The sequence below is a fragment of the Corapipo altera genome, unplaced genomic scaffold (assembly GCF_003945725.1).
Source record: "Corapipo altera isolate COAL_440 unplaced genomic scaffold, ASM394572v1 169, whole genome shotgun sequence".
Lineage (NCBI taxonomy): Eukaryota > Metazoa > Chordata > Aves > Passeriformes > Pipridae > Corapipo > Corapipo altera.
Window position 1 is genome coordinate 1636182 of NW_020884946.1, and position 15921 is coordinate 1652102.

At 44.9% G+C, this 15921-nt stretch overlaps 1 protein-coding gene across 2 annotated transcripts in view; it reads left to right on the plus strand.

Moving 5' to 3' along the window:
• Nucleotides 1–6369, plus strand: part of WDHD1 (WD repeat and HMG-box DNA binding protein 1) — a 28512-nt gene extending 22143 nt beyond the window's left edge. The window contains exons 20-26 of one of the 2 annotated variants that reach the window (XM_027662580.1): nucleotides 1091–1221; nucleotides 1891–1947; nucleotides 2770–2816; nucleotides 2954–3112; nucleotides 3509–3672; nucleotides 4679–4814; nucleotides 5376–6369. In XM_027662580.1, coding sequence (XP_027518381.1) covers nucleotides 1091–1221; nucleotides 1891–1947; nucleotides 2770–2816; nucleotides 2954–3112; nucleotides 3509–3672; nucleotides 4679–4814; nucleotides 5376–5576 — 895 coding nt within the window. In that variant the 3' untranslated portion in view covers nucleotides 5577–6369. The remainder of the gene's footprint in view (nucleotides 1–1090; nucleotides 1222–1890; nucleotides 1948–2769; nucleotides 2817–2953; nucleotides 3113–3508; nucleotides 3673–4678; nucleotides 4815–5375) is intronic. The other variant, XM_027662581.1, reaches the window with a different exon arrangement.
• Nucleotides 6370–15921: the final 9552 nt, after the last annotated feature.

The window sequence follows — 15921 nt, forward strand, 5'->3', positions numbered from 1 at the left end:
TCTATATCTGAGCTATCTACCTTTCCTCTCCTACCTGCATCTGCTTTGTAAAGCATGAGGAGGCAAAAGTGTGTAGGTTTTTGGAGGGGGTTGTGTTTTTTGTTTGGTTTTTTTTTGTTGTTGTTTGTTTGGTTTTGGTTTTTTGTTTTTGGTTGGTTGGTTGGTTTTGGTTTTGGGGTTTTTTTGTTTGTTTGTTTTTGGTGGGTTTTTTTTGTTTGTTTGTTTGGGGTTTTTTGTGGGGTTTTTTTGTTGTTGGTTGGGATTTTTTATTTTTAATATAGACCACACAGAAGAGCTGTGTTCTTATTTGGCCACTGAGTGTACAGCTATAACGAAGTTAGTTGTTAACCACCAGTCTGATAGTGCAGAAAAGAATGTCATAACACTTTGTTGGAAGCAATGTCTTCCTGTAGCAATTTTATGTGTGAAGTTTGGGACTTATTTAGGCAAGAAAAAGTGATAAGTCCCTGAACTTATCCGTAGCCTTTTCCTTACTCTTCTGTGTGAAACTGTTCAGTCAAAACTAATTTCTAAATGCTCTGACTTGTTCTTCTGGGTCATGTGTGGAAGCTGTAATCCCATATCTGTAACTTCAAGCACTCTGAGGGTTAAAATTAATGTGTTGTTCTTAGTATTTACAGATTTTAGTAATTGGCAAAGATTAGGAGGGAAATGCAAGAAATGTACATCCTGCTACGCTGGAATTCAGAGAATAATAAGGTTAAATGTTAAAACTTGCTGCATAAGTTTCAGTTTGAAACTATATATCCATGTTGCCACTTGGATGGTAATTCATGGGTGCAGACAAGTAATCTGGTATTATTGGTGATACTGGAAGTATAAATTTAAATGGAGATTATAGTTCTTTAAAATTTGTATTTGTATTTGTGACGAAATGTTCTGGCAACAAAGTTCTGAAGTGGTTAATGAAACTTTATTTAATTTAAGCATCACAGTTTAATCAGAGGTATAATGCACATAAATGCCAAATGTTATTGTTCTTTTTTCCTAAATTAAGTAAGTGAGCTTGCTATCTATTGTTCCAGTTTTCCTTCTGAATGTGGTGACCACTTCCTTTCCTTCCATTTAGTTACAGCAGATCAGCCACGGAGTGGGGTCAGCTGCCAGTCAGGAATGTTCAGCAGGACCAAGAAGTGGAAGATGCTGAGGAAACTGATGCCTGTGAGGAAGCAGAAGAAGCTCCAGAAGTGCATAAACAGAGTAAGAAAAATATATTCTCTGAATAGGCTGGAAGCTATCTGGATAACTTTTACAGGCTTAGTCAGGAATTAAGTCTGTATTCCAGACTGTGCCTACAGTCTCTGCAGAGAAACAAGTTCAGTGTGTGTCATCTGCTGTGTCACAGCTTGTGTGTGCATTGTACTTAGTAACCATTTCAGGGACCCTTGGGGAGTTTTTCCTGTTGCCTAATTCTATTCCTAAAGGGCTGGGTCACCTTCTGAGCAGTTACTTTGGTTTCAGCTCAAATCTCACAGGAGTTGAATTGATAGATGAGTAGTTTGCCTGGCACACTTTAAGAATGAGCTTAAGGTTTAAGAAAAAAAATATACAGCTCTAAATCTAGGTAGAGATGACAGATGGTTTTGTAAAAGTGTATGGTTTAAAAATGAAAAGTCACACTTTAAAATATGAATTACTTCACTATAATTATAGTATCACACAATCACAGAATGGTTTAGGTTGGGAGGGGACCTTAAAGACCATCCAGGTCCAACCCCCTGCCATGAGCAGGGACACCTTCCACTAGACCAGATTGCTCCAAACCTCACCCTTTCTTAGTTCTCTGTTTGGGGTTTTGTTTTTAAAGCAGTTATGCTATCACATTTTATTGCACTTCAATACATACCCCTTTTTTTTTTTTTCCTAAAGGGCCAAATCCTTTCTCCAAAGGTGTCACTTCAGCAGAGGTGACTACTCCAAAGTCTGGTGAGTAAACCTCCATTTATTCCAGGATGAGAATTTTGTCATGTTTCACAGTATCTGCTCCTGTTTATATCATCTGTTCTCCCACTGCTGCTTCAAGTTAGTCCATAACAGTGTTGACAAATGGAACTTCACAGAACCATGGAATGGTTTGGGTTGGAAGGGACCTTAAAGACCATCTCCTTCCAGCCCCCTGCCATAGGCAGAGACACCTTCCACTGTCCCAGGTTGCTCCAAGCCCTGTCCAACCTGTCCTGGTTGGACTGATTGTTGTTCTCACATTTTTAGGAGGTTCCCTATTCCTGTCTCCATTACCTAATGATGTTCCATAACACTGTTCTGGCTGACTTGGCTGTGCCAAATGCTGAGTGTCTGCCTGGCTGTGCCATGAAGGCATTCTTTGGGACAAGGGGAAAACTGAGAACAGTGTTCAATGGGTTTATTTTACTAATCACAGGCACATTTATTGGTTGCACTTGCAAGGCAAAGTGAATAAACCCTGCCTTGATCTGTGAGTGTGAGCAGGCAGGGGCAGAATGTGACCTCTAGCAACCTGCCAACCCTCCAGCAAGAATAATAGGAGTGGAAACGGATTTGGGAGTGGAGGAAGTCCTGGGTCTTCCTCTGGGTTTGTATTTTAAGCTGTTGGTCCTGTGTGGCATTTCTGATGACTAATAATAGCTGAGCACATACAGTTTAACCTTCAGGGGGTTACTAAAATGTCTTTCTACTCATCTAAAATGTGCACATTGCTTCAGTGATTTATGTATATGTGTGTGTACACACATGCACACACTTTTACACCCCTTTTTCTTTCCTTTTAAACAGTTCTAGGTGCATCAAGCAGCCAAGGACGAGTGAATCCATTTAAGGTAAGAATTTCTGCATCTGGTTTTGCTGTGCTCTGAGAATCATATCTGAAGTTTACAATATAACATATACCTTGGAGGGACAGAGCAGGAGAACATGACAGAAAATAAATAAAACATCTGTTTATTTGTTTTCCTAGGTGTCATCTAACAAAAAGGACCCAGTGGTCCCCTCAGCAAATGTTTTAGACACTATGAGCAGATACTCAAAGAAAACATCTTTGTCTGGCAGTCGAGCTGTGAACAAGCAGAACCCTCCAGTTATAAAGCCTCTGATTCCCAAACCCAAGTCGAAGCAGGTAGTGTTTCTAGTTTTTTATACATTGTTTCTGTGAGCAAAGAACAATAAATTGAATTTTACCAGCTTTTATCAAGGATGAAACCCCGTGGACTGAGTAAAGCAGCTTAGATGGCAAAATTCATTTTAAGCACAGTGCAAAAGCTGTGAAAGCACATAAAACAGCAGAAAAAAAAATCAGTTGTAGAAATTACATTCTGCACTGAATGTTGAGCTTTTATTTTAAATTGTGTGAATAAATTTCTGCTGTGCTGAAATTGGATGGATTAAATGCTCTGTTAATGCAAGTGATTATTATGTCTTTAGGAAGGGCTTGGGATTTGTTAGGCTGCAGTGGTATGTGTTGTTTGAGAGTGAGGTGTTTTTACCTTTTCTTTTTTAACCTCAATTTCTACAGGCTTCAGCAGCCTCCTTCTTCCAGCCTCGTACACTTACACCCAACCCTAGTGAAAAAGCAGTGGAAGAAAGAGAAGGAAAAGCAGTGGAAGAAAGAGAAGGAAAAGCAGGAAATGAGTCCCATGAAGTCAAAGTCACTGCACAGGAGAACACTGAAAACAGAAGGTGAGTGACACTTGCATCTCAATACCGTATTCCAGTTTTCACAGAATTACAAGTCCAAAACCTGTTTTGTTTCTAAAGATGTTGGACTGGCCAGAGAAGCATAGCACGAAGATTAAAGGTTAGCTCACAGGTTATCACATTTGTGGACCCACTTCAGAAATGTGGGAGTGAACAATAAGTGAGCAGTGCAAAATGTGATTTTGGGGCTCTAAGCAGTGATTTTTACCTTGATACTGCTTGTAATGATCTTTGAATTATAAATGAAACCATGCTGCTGTGTCAGTTCCAAGTATAGGAAATACTTTAAGTTTAAACACCTCTACAAAATCTCAAAGTCTAAAAGCTAAGGGTTTTGTGGGAAGGAGTAAAAGCTTTGTTTTGGTGGGTTTTTAAAAAGAGTAAGCAAACAAAAACTTGTGTCACCTAAGGAGCATGTCTGTTCCTAGCTAAGACTTTAATCTGTCTTGTTCCTCTGGAGCAGATGTATTTTCTAACAATCCCAATCCTCATGAAACTTGCATTATTATAATCATGTTTCATTTAGACTTCATTTAACTGAGGAAGATGAAGGCAATTATTACTCATTTGGGCTGGCATTCTTTTCATTAACCTTTACAGATAATGTTCTACAACAAGTGGCAAGGAGAATTGTGAGAAGGATTAGCTGAAACATGCTAATGGATGTGCTCTATTTTTAGGTTGATGGGACCCTGTCAGAAAGGAAGAGAACCATTGTGCTTTGTCATTCTAAAACTGGAATGTTAATCTCCATATATATCATGGTCTTAATAAAAATACTTGACTTAGTCTTGCCTTGTCAGCATGTTCTTTGAAATATTGAAATAGGAGAGAGGAGGCTGCTGACTAGAGGTGTCTTGTCTTCTGAGAACAAAAAAAAAAAAATCCAATTAGGTGCTGTTTAGAAATGTTGCTTTGGGGGATTTTTTTTTTTTTATGGTTTTCCTATAACCTTCTTAACCAGGCAATTTTCATGTGCTTGCTTTAGACCAAAGACTGGTTTCCAGATGTGGCTGGAGGAGAACAGAGCAAACATTTTGACAGATAATCCTGATCTGAACGAAGCAGAAGTAATAAAAGAAGGCATGAGTCGATTTAGAATGTTGACATCAGAGGAAAGGATGGTAAGCAAACGTTCTCTACTTCTGTGGTTTTGATAATTTTTTCCCTCCCACTGAATCTCTTTGGTTATTTTCAGCCCGGATTTTTTTCTTTAAATTCTGCTGTTCTCTGTTTTTATGGATTTCAGTTTTGAATGGTGCCATGATCTTCATGAAAATCTAAACTGAATAATAATTAGTATCAGAAAGCAGCTTTTTCAAAGTGGGGCTTGTGAGAGAAACACAATCAATGAACAAATAACAAAAGGGAAAGGAAGGAGTTTAAAGGGACATAATCAGGCTTAAGCCACTGGGACTTAAATTCATCCTGACTTGATTTGTTGGGCCTTTTGGGTTTTCTTATTTGTCCAGAAGGACAATTAAGAGCTTCAATTTCATACACAGGCTCAAATGAAATACAGTTTTGAAGGACAACACTGCTAGAAAAAAGGAAAGTGAGGGAATTCGTCCTGACTCAATCCTTCTGAAGGGGAATTATTTCAGTGCCTTAAAATCAGGAACTAAGGTGTAGAAAATAAAGTGGTGAGTTTCGTGGCCTAATTTGTAGTTGTCTGTTCTTCAAAGGTGTGGACTGAGAAAGCAAAAGGAGGGGCAGTTAATGGTTTAGCAGAAGATAAAAAGCGGAAGCGTCCCGCGGCTGATGAAGATGAAGGGAGAAAGAGCCAGGAGGAAAAACCAGAGGACACAAACGCATCCAAAAAATCCAAACCTTTGGACCAATCCACAAATGGCAGGTTGTCAGCTTTTGCCTTCAAGCAGAGCTAAATGATGTGGTGCCTTCTCAGTGTCTGTGTTCTGTGCTCAGGTAGCTCTGTGCTGAGGCAACTGGCTGCCTTGCTCAGAGAGCACTGGCAGAAGGAGTGGTTTGCTCCAAATAGTCTCTTAGAAAGTGTTTTATAATCAGTTCTTGAGGGAAATGTTGAAATCTACTCTCACAGTTTTTTACTATAAAGCTTGATAGCAAAATTCCTATTAATGGGCCTGTTCCCTGGAGGCACTGGAAGCTGAGTTCCACAGTGCTGTGTAGCTGTGACACACACACACACACTCACTGTGTGCCTTGATACTTGTAATATTTGGTGCTAAATGCAGATTAATCATTCTGGGGAGCATAAACTGTGTCCAAAAATCTGCCCTGTGGTTTTAGAGAGGCAAGGGAATGGCTTCTGTACCATTCCTACTGCCTGGGAGTAAGACACTCAAGGAAATGGGTGTGAGGGGAAGAAAGTTGAACACCAGCAACACATTAAACTGCATTTTCAACATGTGTGGCAGTGGCAGAGAGCAGTTTGACACAGGCAGGGATAGAAAACGAGGGCAGAAGCTGAATTAGGAAGATCAGGTGTGCAAAGCCAAGCCACTCCAGACTGTGCAAATGTGCTTTCCCAATCATGCCTCAGTAGGGTCCAGAAGAACTTGAAAATGTGTTTATTATTTTCTGTAACGTTTGTTTTTTAAATAAAATGTGAAAGTTTCCTTGTTTACTGTGGTGTTGTAATTGAAGCAAACAGATTTTTACCTGCCAGCCCCAAGGCAGTCAGTCACATTTACCCTGCTCTGGAGACAGGGACCTGTGTCTAATAAATGTATTCGAAGCAAACTCAAATTTTGAAACGTTTTTTAAGATCAGTTAAAATAATTTAACTCTTTAGCATAGTAACTGAGTCTGAAGAGTTCTCAGTTTCTTTCCCCCCTGGGTTTGCATGTCCTTTCATTGTTTCCTCTTCCCATTTCTCTTCACACTGGCACAGTAAGAAATTGTTGAAGTAGTTGCCCAGAGAAGCTGTGGCTGCCCCATCCCTGGAAGTGTTCCAGGCCAGATTGGATGGGGCTTGGAGCAACCTGGGCTAGTGGAAGGTGTCCCTGCCCATGGCAGGGGGTTGGACTTGATGGCCTTTAAATGTCCCTTCCAACCCAAACAATTCTATGACTACTGATGAAAATACATCAGTTGGACTTGATGATCTTAAAGGTCTTTTCCACCCCAAACGATTCTTTGATTCTATAAAAGGCAAATGACTCTCCATTAAAAACACATTTTTACCATTGAAATCTGTAGATTGAAGATTCAGTGAGATTTCAGTCAAAGCCAATAAATTTTAGTATTAGAGGTATTTTGTTTGACTATTTTAACAATTGCTGTAGGTCATCTTGGAGAAAGCAGCTCCTGTTTTTACCACATGTAAAAAAAGAAAAAGGTGGTCATGGTGTCAACCAGAGATGGCAAATACAGTGAAAATCCTGAAGATCTGACAATTTAAATGCTTTTGTCATTCACGGTTCTCATCTATAATTACACATTTTATTTGTTTAAACTGCTGGTGGACAGCAAGTAATAATCTAAGTAATAATTAATTTTCTGCACTGACATAATGCAGGAAGCTCAGGAGAGTAGTGACACATCATTATGATTTTTTTCTACATTCTTCGGGAAAAAATACTGCATCAGAGACTGGGATTTACTTTGAGGTAGTAAAGTCTATTTCCAAATTTGGGTGTATTGGGGAAAAATGGGATTGCAGTGGTAATTAAAACATCCTGATAGAAAAATCACTGGGCTTGGTGAACTGTAATGTTTTCTTTCTTTTAGGTCAGGTTGTTCTGTGGGTGACTTGAGCATCTTGAGCACAGTGCTGGGAGATGTTCCAAGTGGTTCTTTTCATCCACGTCCACAGAATCCATGTTTGAGCTGCCTGTGTGGTGCTTTTTCTACAGACCTGAGAGGAGAAGTGGTGTTAGAAGGGACCAAGTCCAACCCCCCCTGCCATGAGCAGAGGAACCTTCCACCATATCTGGGGAGGTATCCACTGCTGCACTGGTCCCACAAAGCATCCAAAGTCCTTTTGGCTCCTGCTGGAGGGAGGAAACAGCCAAAGTAAACTTCCAGGAGAGTTTGCAGTCATGTAGCTCTTCTGAACAAACACACCAAAGGTCTGTTCAAAACAAGGCTCCTGGATTTAGTGGGTGGTGTCATGGAAGTCACCAGGGATATTTGGCACCATCCTGCAGGTCCCTGGTTTCCATGTGCTTTTACTCCTGGCAGAGTTCTTGCTGTGTAACATCTGTGGGTTTTGTTAGACCCCATGTGCACGGCCCTGGGGTCACAGTCTGGGTCTCACTGCCACCCCCACGGCTGGTTAGAGCTGGCAAAGCTGTTTCCAGCATCAGATTTGAGGGTTTGTATCGGAGCTGTGTGACTGTGGTAGAATAATGGAATTTTTAAGGTTGGAAAAGACCTTTAAGATCATGGAGTCCAACCAGCACTCCCAAGCCCACCACTGACCCATGTCCCCAGGTGCCACATCCACACATCTTTTAAATCCCTCCAGGAATGGTGACTTCACCACTCCCCTGGGCAGCCTGTGCCAAAATGTGACCACCCTTTCAGTGAAGAATTTTTCCCTAATATCCAACCTAAACCTCCTCTGGTGCAACTTGAGGCTGTTTCCTCTTGTCCTGTCACTTGTTCCCTGGGAGCACATCCTGACCCCAACCAGTCTCCACCCTCCTGTCAGGGAGTTGCAGAGCCAGAAGGTCCCCCCTGAGCCTCCTTTTCTCCAGGCTGAGCCCCCCCAGCTCCTCCTAGGATTTGTTCCCTGGTGATCACTGTCCACAGGAATAAAATAAACAGCAAACAAGAAGCAAACTTCCAGCGAGATCATGGAAGTGAGTATCCAGCTGCTTTAATTCTGGGAGGATCATCTCCCATGAGACTGCTGTTACATTTCTATCATCAAAGATGGGTTTTGCTCTATTACACAGCTCCAGGCAGAGCTACAAATGCATCCTCCATCACCTGGAGCCTTTGGGGAGCAGCGCTGAGCCGGCCGGGAACGGGGCGCACTCATCCAGCAACAGCACCAGCAGGACAGAGCCAAGGATAAATCCTAATTCGAGTGGAAGTGAAATGCCAGACCAAAAATGAACAGAAAACGTGGAATGGATTTTCAAGTGCAAACAGTTAAATCTCTACTAGCTGTTTTTGATCTGTTTGTTGGGGTTTTTTTAAAATCTTCATTTTTAAAGAACGTCCCTAAATAATTCAATGGAATTTCACTGAAGTCTTCAGAAATGCTTGTTTGTCCTGAATTTGCCACCTTTCTGCTGGAAAACCAGATATTTTAGAAAAGTCAGCCTGGAAACTCTGCCAATGAACCTGCCTGACGTTTGTTGTTCCTACGGAGCTTGGAACATCGGAGAGGGAGGATTGCACTGGATAAATATCCAGTCTTTGGGTCGGATTTGAAAGGCTCCAACTATTGACCCACCAGGCTCTGCTGTGTCTGGGTCTGTTGTGCTGTTTCACTGCATTATTTGACATTAAAAACCGATCCCTTTCCACGCGCTTTTTCTGGAGAAGGAAGTCATGTTTTAAAAGTAGTGCATGAAAACCAACAGCAGGTGATGGAATCTGGGAAAGAGAATCATCCTGAATATTTCTGCATGTGGCATTTTGCCCAGTTACCTCTGCTGCTGCTGTTGCTTCCATATCTACCCCAAAGCTGATCCTTGCTGGAAAGATGCAGCTAGAACCCAACAAAAAGGGCCTCAAATGATGGACAGTCTGTTAGCAAACCGTTGGACTTCTGAGGGAGTGCCGGATCCGCAGGAAGCTCGGCACTTATTCAGAGCGAGAACATTTGTGCTAAAATTAAACTGGAGAATATTTTCTTTGGTGTTCCCGGCATTTGCTCCATAATAAAATTTTGCTATGAAGGAAAACAACAACGTGACACAGCCCAGCCAGTAAAACCCACTCAAAAAGCCTTGTTTGCCTTTGGAGCGTTGTGTTGCCGCACCAGGCAGGAGCTAAGGAGGGGGATGACAGGAAGGTTGTGGGAGGAAAGTGCTCTTCCTGTGGTGGTTCATTTTGGTTTGGGTTGGAGGAGGACCTTAAAGACCATCTCATTCCACCCCTCTGCCATGGGCAGGGACACCTTGCCCTAGACCAGGTTGCTCCAAGCCACTTCCAGCCTGGCCTTGAACACTTCCAGGGATATTTTGCATACCCTCCTCATTTTTTTTTTTTTTAGTGATGCGTAACACCAAATCCTGAGAAAGAGGTCTTGCTGCCCTTTGCTTGTCATGAATCCACGTCCACTTATGTTATTTGGGATTTGGAGAGCTTTCTTTGGCTGTACTTTAAATCTCAGCGACAAGCAGCCCCTCAGACGCTGCTCCGTGTGTCACACAGCACAGAGCAGCGGGTACTTTCAAGTAAACAGTGTAAATCCAATTGCTGCCTTTCACCAGCAGCAGCTTTAACTTGTTTTGTTGTGTTTTCAAAGCAGGTAGGGGTCAGATTAGAAGGCCTGTTCGCAGCACCACCTCTGGCAACTTTATCGCAAGTATTTGGCACTGGAGTGTGACAGCAAGTGTCTCGTGGCAATGCAACTCTAATTAAGATGTTCATCTCCATTAGGGAAGAAAGGAGACTCCTCTTGGCTTCTGGGGATGTCCCATGTCTCCATTTTCCATGGCAAACTGGTCCATCCTTGGGATAGCTCTGCTGGTGTTGGTTAGGAAGCCGTCAGTTCCCCAGTGTCCATCACCGAGGAGTTGCATCCATCTAAAAGCGGAGTTCCCATGGCCTGCTTGGAATTGCATTCCCTGATTAGAATCTTCACAACTGTTGGGTTTAACTTCTCCCTTTGTTGCTGCAGGAGTGAGCAAGGCTGCCAGACTCAAAGGTTTGCTTTGCAAACCCCGTGTAAGTCGCCTTCTTGGACATAGTGCTCTGTCCCTGACCTCTGTCGTTGTCACCAGCTCCGACGGTGGCAGCTTGGTTACTCCAGCTGAGTTTCTTCCCTTGTATAGGCAGTAAAAGAAATGGGGAATGGGTTTGGGTTTAGCGGTTGGACTTGATAATTTAGAGGTCTTTTCCAACTTGAATGATTCTATGATTCTGTGGAGTGGGAAAGTCAAGATGAATCTGTCACCCTTGGATGCTCAGGATGGAGCTGGGCAAGGGAGAGCCTGTGTTTGGACAAGCTTTCCCCTCTCAAAGGTCTTCTGGCTGTGAAATGCACTCAGCTTCCAGCTGTGTTGGTCACGGGGTGACTCAGTTTGGTGGTCCTGGCTGGCTAATCCAAGGAGAAGACAGGAGCAGTGAGAGCTGCCTGTGAGCAGCTCAGGTGTCTGATGGAGTTCTTTGATGGAGAACAGCAGACCTGGCTTCTCCCTCCTCCCAGCTGACACTAAACGTGCTCAGCTCAATGCTGCCATCCAAATTTAATAGCAAATAATTTACTTAAAGGCAGGCAAAACACAAATACCGACCCAGGCTGCGAAAAGAGCCACTTGATTCTGACTCAATTGGACAGGAATGGCAGGGGAAATTTGCAGGAATAGTTTCAAGCCATGTGTTGCCAGGGAACAGTTCAGTCTACAAATTGCATTATCAATATCTCGGGGTAATAACGGTGAGAAGCGATCGAGGGGAGCGATGCAGGGACACGGCTGCTGTTCCCATCTGCCTGGTGTGTGAATCCAAAACTGCCCTTGGTTTAGGAAAGGAATGGAGGGACCTAAAGATCGCCCTGGTCGATGTCAGGTAGTGTGTGTTGGAAATGGGATGCAGGTCCACGTGAGCCTGGAGACTTGTGTTATACATCGGTTCTTACATTCTTGAAAACATAATTATGGATTCACCTCCTGCAGCCCACTCAGGCAAATCCCTCCAAAGTTTTCCAGATTTCAGGGAGGAACCCATTGGCATGAGATCGTGTGTCCTTGCTCTGTGAAGACACTAAAGGAAAGATGGGAAAGGGCAAAACTGCTGCCTCCACTTCCAGTTTCATGCCTAAAACGCGAGACCTCACCGAGGAGGTTAAAATTCAGATCCCATCTGCAGAAAACCCCTCAGACCTCAGGGATCCTCTGTCCTCATGGAGCAACAAATCCTTCTGTGCAAGATTTAGTATTTTGGGAGCCTGTAATCAATTTTTCTGGTTATTCTGGGTAATAGAATTAAATTGCTTGTGATTCACTCTTCCAACTGACGCACTGTGATTCCAGGGGCTGATAGATCTCGGGCTGCATTTCCAGGGCACAGGAAGGATGTCCACTGGCTGTGATGCTGCCATCCATTGCCTCTGTGGGCTCAGCTGTTATTTGGGGATCACATTCAAGACATGTCCTGGCCTGATGTTAACAGCAGGATGGATCTGCATTGCTCTGCTGCTGCTTGAGCCGTTAATGATACGCTGGGTTGGCACAGACGGTTTGAGAAGGTGCAATTTGTCATCTCTAACTTTAAGCTCTGAGCCCAGTCCTAAATGATCCCGTTTCGTAGTCAATGAAGGAAAAATAGGTGTCTTCTCTGCATGATTGCTATTTATTGTGACAGCCTTTCAGCAGCTGTCAGTGCAGAAATTCCCCTTGAAACACCTTTTACATGGCTTCGTCTGTCCCAGTGAAGACTGCCCAGGGTCTCTTCATCCTTACCCAGCTTGGCATGGAGAACTTTCTTTCAGGACCTCACTCTTCAAACCCTGAGGAGCGTCTTGGACACTCAGGGAATGATGCTCCAACCCTTTGCAGTTGGATCCCACTCCCTGTCACTGAAACCACAAGGAAGCTCAGCTGACTAAAAGAGGTGAAAGAGCAGGAGCTTGAACACAAACCTGCCCCATCCTGTCCCTCTTTGATATTTTCCCTAATTTCAAAGATGAGAGAGGCCTCTGATGGGCTTTCCCATGGACCACACATGTGTGTGTCCCCACCTTGGCACCCAGCAGCATTCCCTGGCTCTCACAGGGACACCCTGGTACCCTCCAGTGGATGCACAAGGCCCCCACCTTCTCTGGACCTTATTCTAGATCTGCAAATAGTTCAAGTTACAGTCTCAGGAATTTTTGCACTCCCTGTTTAGTTGATCTCTAAGAACCTCTTCTCTTTGAACAGCGAAAATAACCCCCAAGATCTGAGTGATCACAGGAAGGGCAAAGAGGACAGATCCCCTCTAGGAAGGGGTCTGGAGCACAGGTCTGATGAGGAGCAGCTGAGGGAGCTGGGGGGGGCTCAGCCTGGAGAAAAGGAGGCTTGGAGGGGACCTTCTGGCTCTGCAACTCCCTGACAGGAGGATGGAGCTGGGTGGGGGTGGGGGTGTTGGGCTCTGCTCCCAGAGAACAAGTAACAGGATGAGAAGAAACTGCCTCAAACTGTACCAGGGGAGGTTTAGATTGGATATCAGGGAAAATTTCTTCACTGAGAGGGTAGTCAGGCATTGGAACAGGCTGCCCAAGATAGTAGTGGAGTCACCATCACTGGAAGTGTTCAAAAACATGTGGATGTGGCACTTGGGGACAGGGGTTAGTGATGGCCTTGGCAGTGCTGGATTAATGGTTGGACTTGATGATCTTAGAGGTAATTTCCAAACTTAATTATTGTATGATTCTTCTGTTTGATACCTGAATTTTGCTTTTCTTTTTTTTTAATATATATATTCAGAAATAGTAAAGAATAATTTCTATGTGAAGGCTTAGTGACTGTAATTAATAGGGAACTATCAATAAAATATCATAATAAGATCCTTAATAAAAAGAAAAAAATGACCAAGCATTAGTGTTTCTGTTTACCCAGCCTTTGTGGGGTTGTGTTTCAGGGGGAGAGGACTTGACCATGGCTGGAAATCGGGCTGTGTCATAGCACATGCTGGCACACACCTACATTATCTAAACCTAATAATTCCATGTTGCCAAATTCTGTCAACAGAACTGCCGCCATCGGCTCCCGTGTGTGGAACCTGTGCTCAAACATTCCCAGAAAAAGTGGTTTTCTGCTCAGCCACACAGTGATCACACTAGAAAATAAACTGCAAACTGCCCTTCTCGCCCCATAAATACAACCAGCTCCCACAGCAGCTGAGTTCAGGCTGTTATAAAGTCTGGGTTGGCTCCAGAGGGAGCTTATCTTCTTCTTTTCCAAGAAAATAAAGAGAGTAAAGACTAGGGAGTGCCAAGACACTTAGATGCCCTTTACTAACCCCTTTTCTGTTTGGATGATTAGGTCTCAGTGGTTTGTAGCTCCTCAGAAACTCTCCCCAGCCCTCTGAACCGTGTCAGCTCGGTCTGGATCCGAACGGAAGCAGAAGCCATTCAGCAGAAGCCCGTGAATGTTTTTGGCAAGGGAGCTCTTCTAGTTCACACGGAGGATTTGGACATCATCAGAGGATTGTGAAATGATGTGAGGTACCCAGGGGTGTCTGAGGAGGAACAGGGATGCAGTTCAGGGCTCCAAATCCTCTGGTACAGCAGTTTCTGTTCCCGATCAGAGCCCGGGGCAATAAAACCGAGTAAAGCCTGGCTGGCTGCAGGCCAGCGCCTGGATTTCACCTGAGTCATCCTGACTCTTCTGCTAAAACCTGTGATCAGAAACCAAATGATAAATGTGGAGCATGTTGCAGCTGCTGGGGTGTTTTTTTCTTTTTCCTTTTTCCTCTCTTTTTTTATTTTTTTTTTGTCGTAGTTAAATGCAGCTCTTGTGTCAGAAGTAAAGCCAGTGAGTCACACACCACACCCCACCCTCCAACAACTCCTTCCTTTCCTTATCTCCCCAGCAATTTACCATTTCCTAGGCACAAGGGGAGAGAATTTGTCCCTGCTTCCTTGTGGACAGAGTGTGAAGAGAGGCCTCTGTGGCTCCTTTAGCATCTCAGCCATTTATTTTGATGGTCATTTATTTAGTCCCCCCGCTCTTGCTTGGGATGATGGGTGATGGAGCATTCACCCTACGCTCAGCTGAACCTTCAGACTCAGTTTCTGGCTCATAAAACCCCGGAACAGCTCCAGCTGGAGGGGACCTGTGTTCCAAACATCTGCCCCAGCATTTATTTGTTCACCAACACTTAAACCCAACATGGAGCAGGGGCAGAAGGGGCTCTTGGCAAAGATGAGCTGTGCTCTGTCTGCTGGATTTGTCCCCAAAGTGCCCAGAGGATGCAGGATGCTCAAACCATCTTTTGGGGTGATGTCGCAAGAAGATCCCTGTGGAAACCCCAAAATATTTGGTCGTGGTCATCAGAGGTGGCACATTTCCAGAGTCACAGATGGGAATGTGAAAACATTGGGACACACCAGCCCTGCAGCAGGAAGGTGTCTGCAGACATCAGGGGTTTGAAGGGACAGAAGCCCAGCCAGGATAAGGTGGTGGGTGGGAATGGTCACTAAGGAAGGCCAGTCCACTCCTGGGGTCATTCTGGTGGTTGCATCCCAATGCCAGTAACCCACAGCCTCTCAGAATGGTGTTGATGGCATTTCAACAGTGCCAGGGAGCAAATGGGTGGGATGTACCAGCATCACCCTGGTGGAAAAACAACCAGCTCTAGGAGTTTGAGGGGACGAGAAGACAGTGGAGAATGATGCTGGGAGCTGCCATGCAGCTTGACCTGCATCCCAGCTGGACCCTCCCCATCCATGCCCTTGCTTGTAACCCTGGGCTCCCCTCGGACTTTGCCCACACTGGGTTGCTTGAAGGGGGCACCCTACAGTGGTTTGGGGCCAGACCCCCATGCCCTCACCACACATCTCAGCCCAGGGATCGCCCCATGCCGCCAGCCTGTGCCCCAAGCCCCTTGTGCCCCCAGCCTGGAGGATTCCCCCATATCCCCAGCCTGGGGGGTCCCTCTGGATCCCCCCCTACCCCTCACCTGCACCTCAACCCGCGGGATGTCCCCGCACCCCCATTCCGGGTGTCAGCCTGGGGGATCCCCTCGGATGTCCAGTCCTTGCTTCAGCCCCAGGATCCTCCTGGTACCCCCATCCCAGGGGATCCCCCAGATCCCCCCACACCCCAAGCCCGGGTGTCAGCCCTGAGGATCTCCTCCGATCTCCAGCCCGTGTCTCAGCCCCAGGATCCCCCCGTACCCCCAGCCCAGGGAATCCCTCCGAATCCCCCCACACCCCCAGCCCAGAGTATCCCCTGGGATCCCTAACCTGTGTCTCATCCCCAGGACCCTCATCCCAGGGGATCCCCCCGAATCCTCTCATACCCCCAGCACAGGGAATTCCCCCCCAAATCTCCCTGTACTCACAGCCCAGGGGATCCCCGATATCCCTAGCCCATGTCTCATCCCCAGGACCCCCATCCCAGAGAATTCCCCCAAATCCCC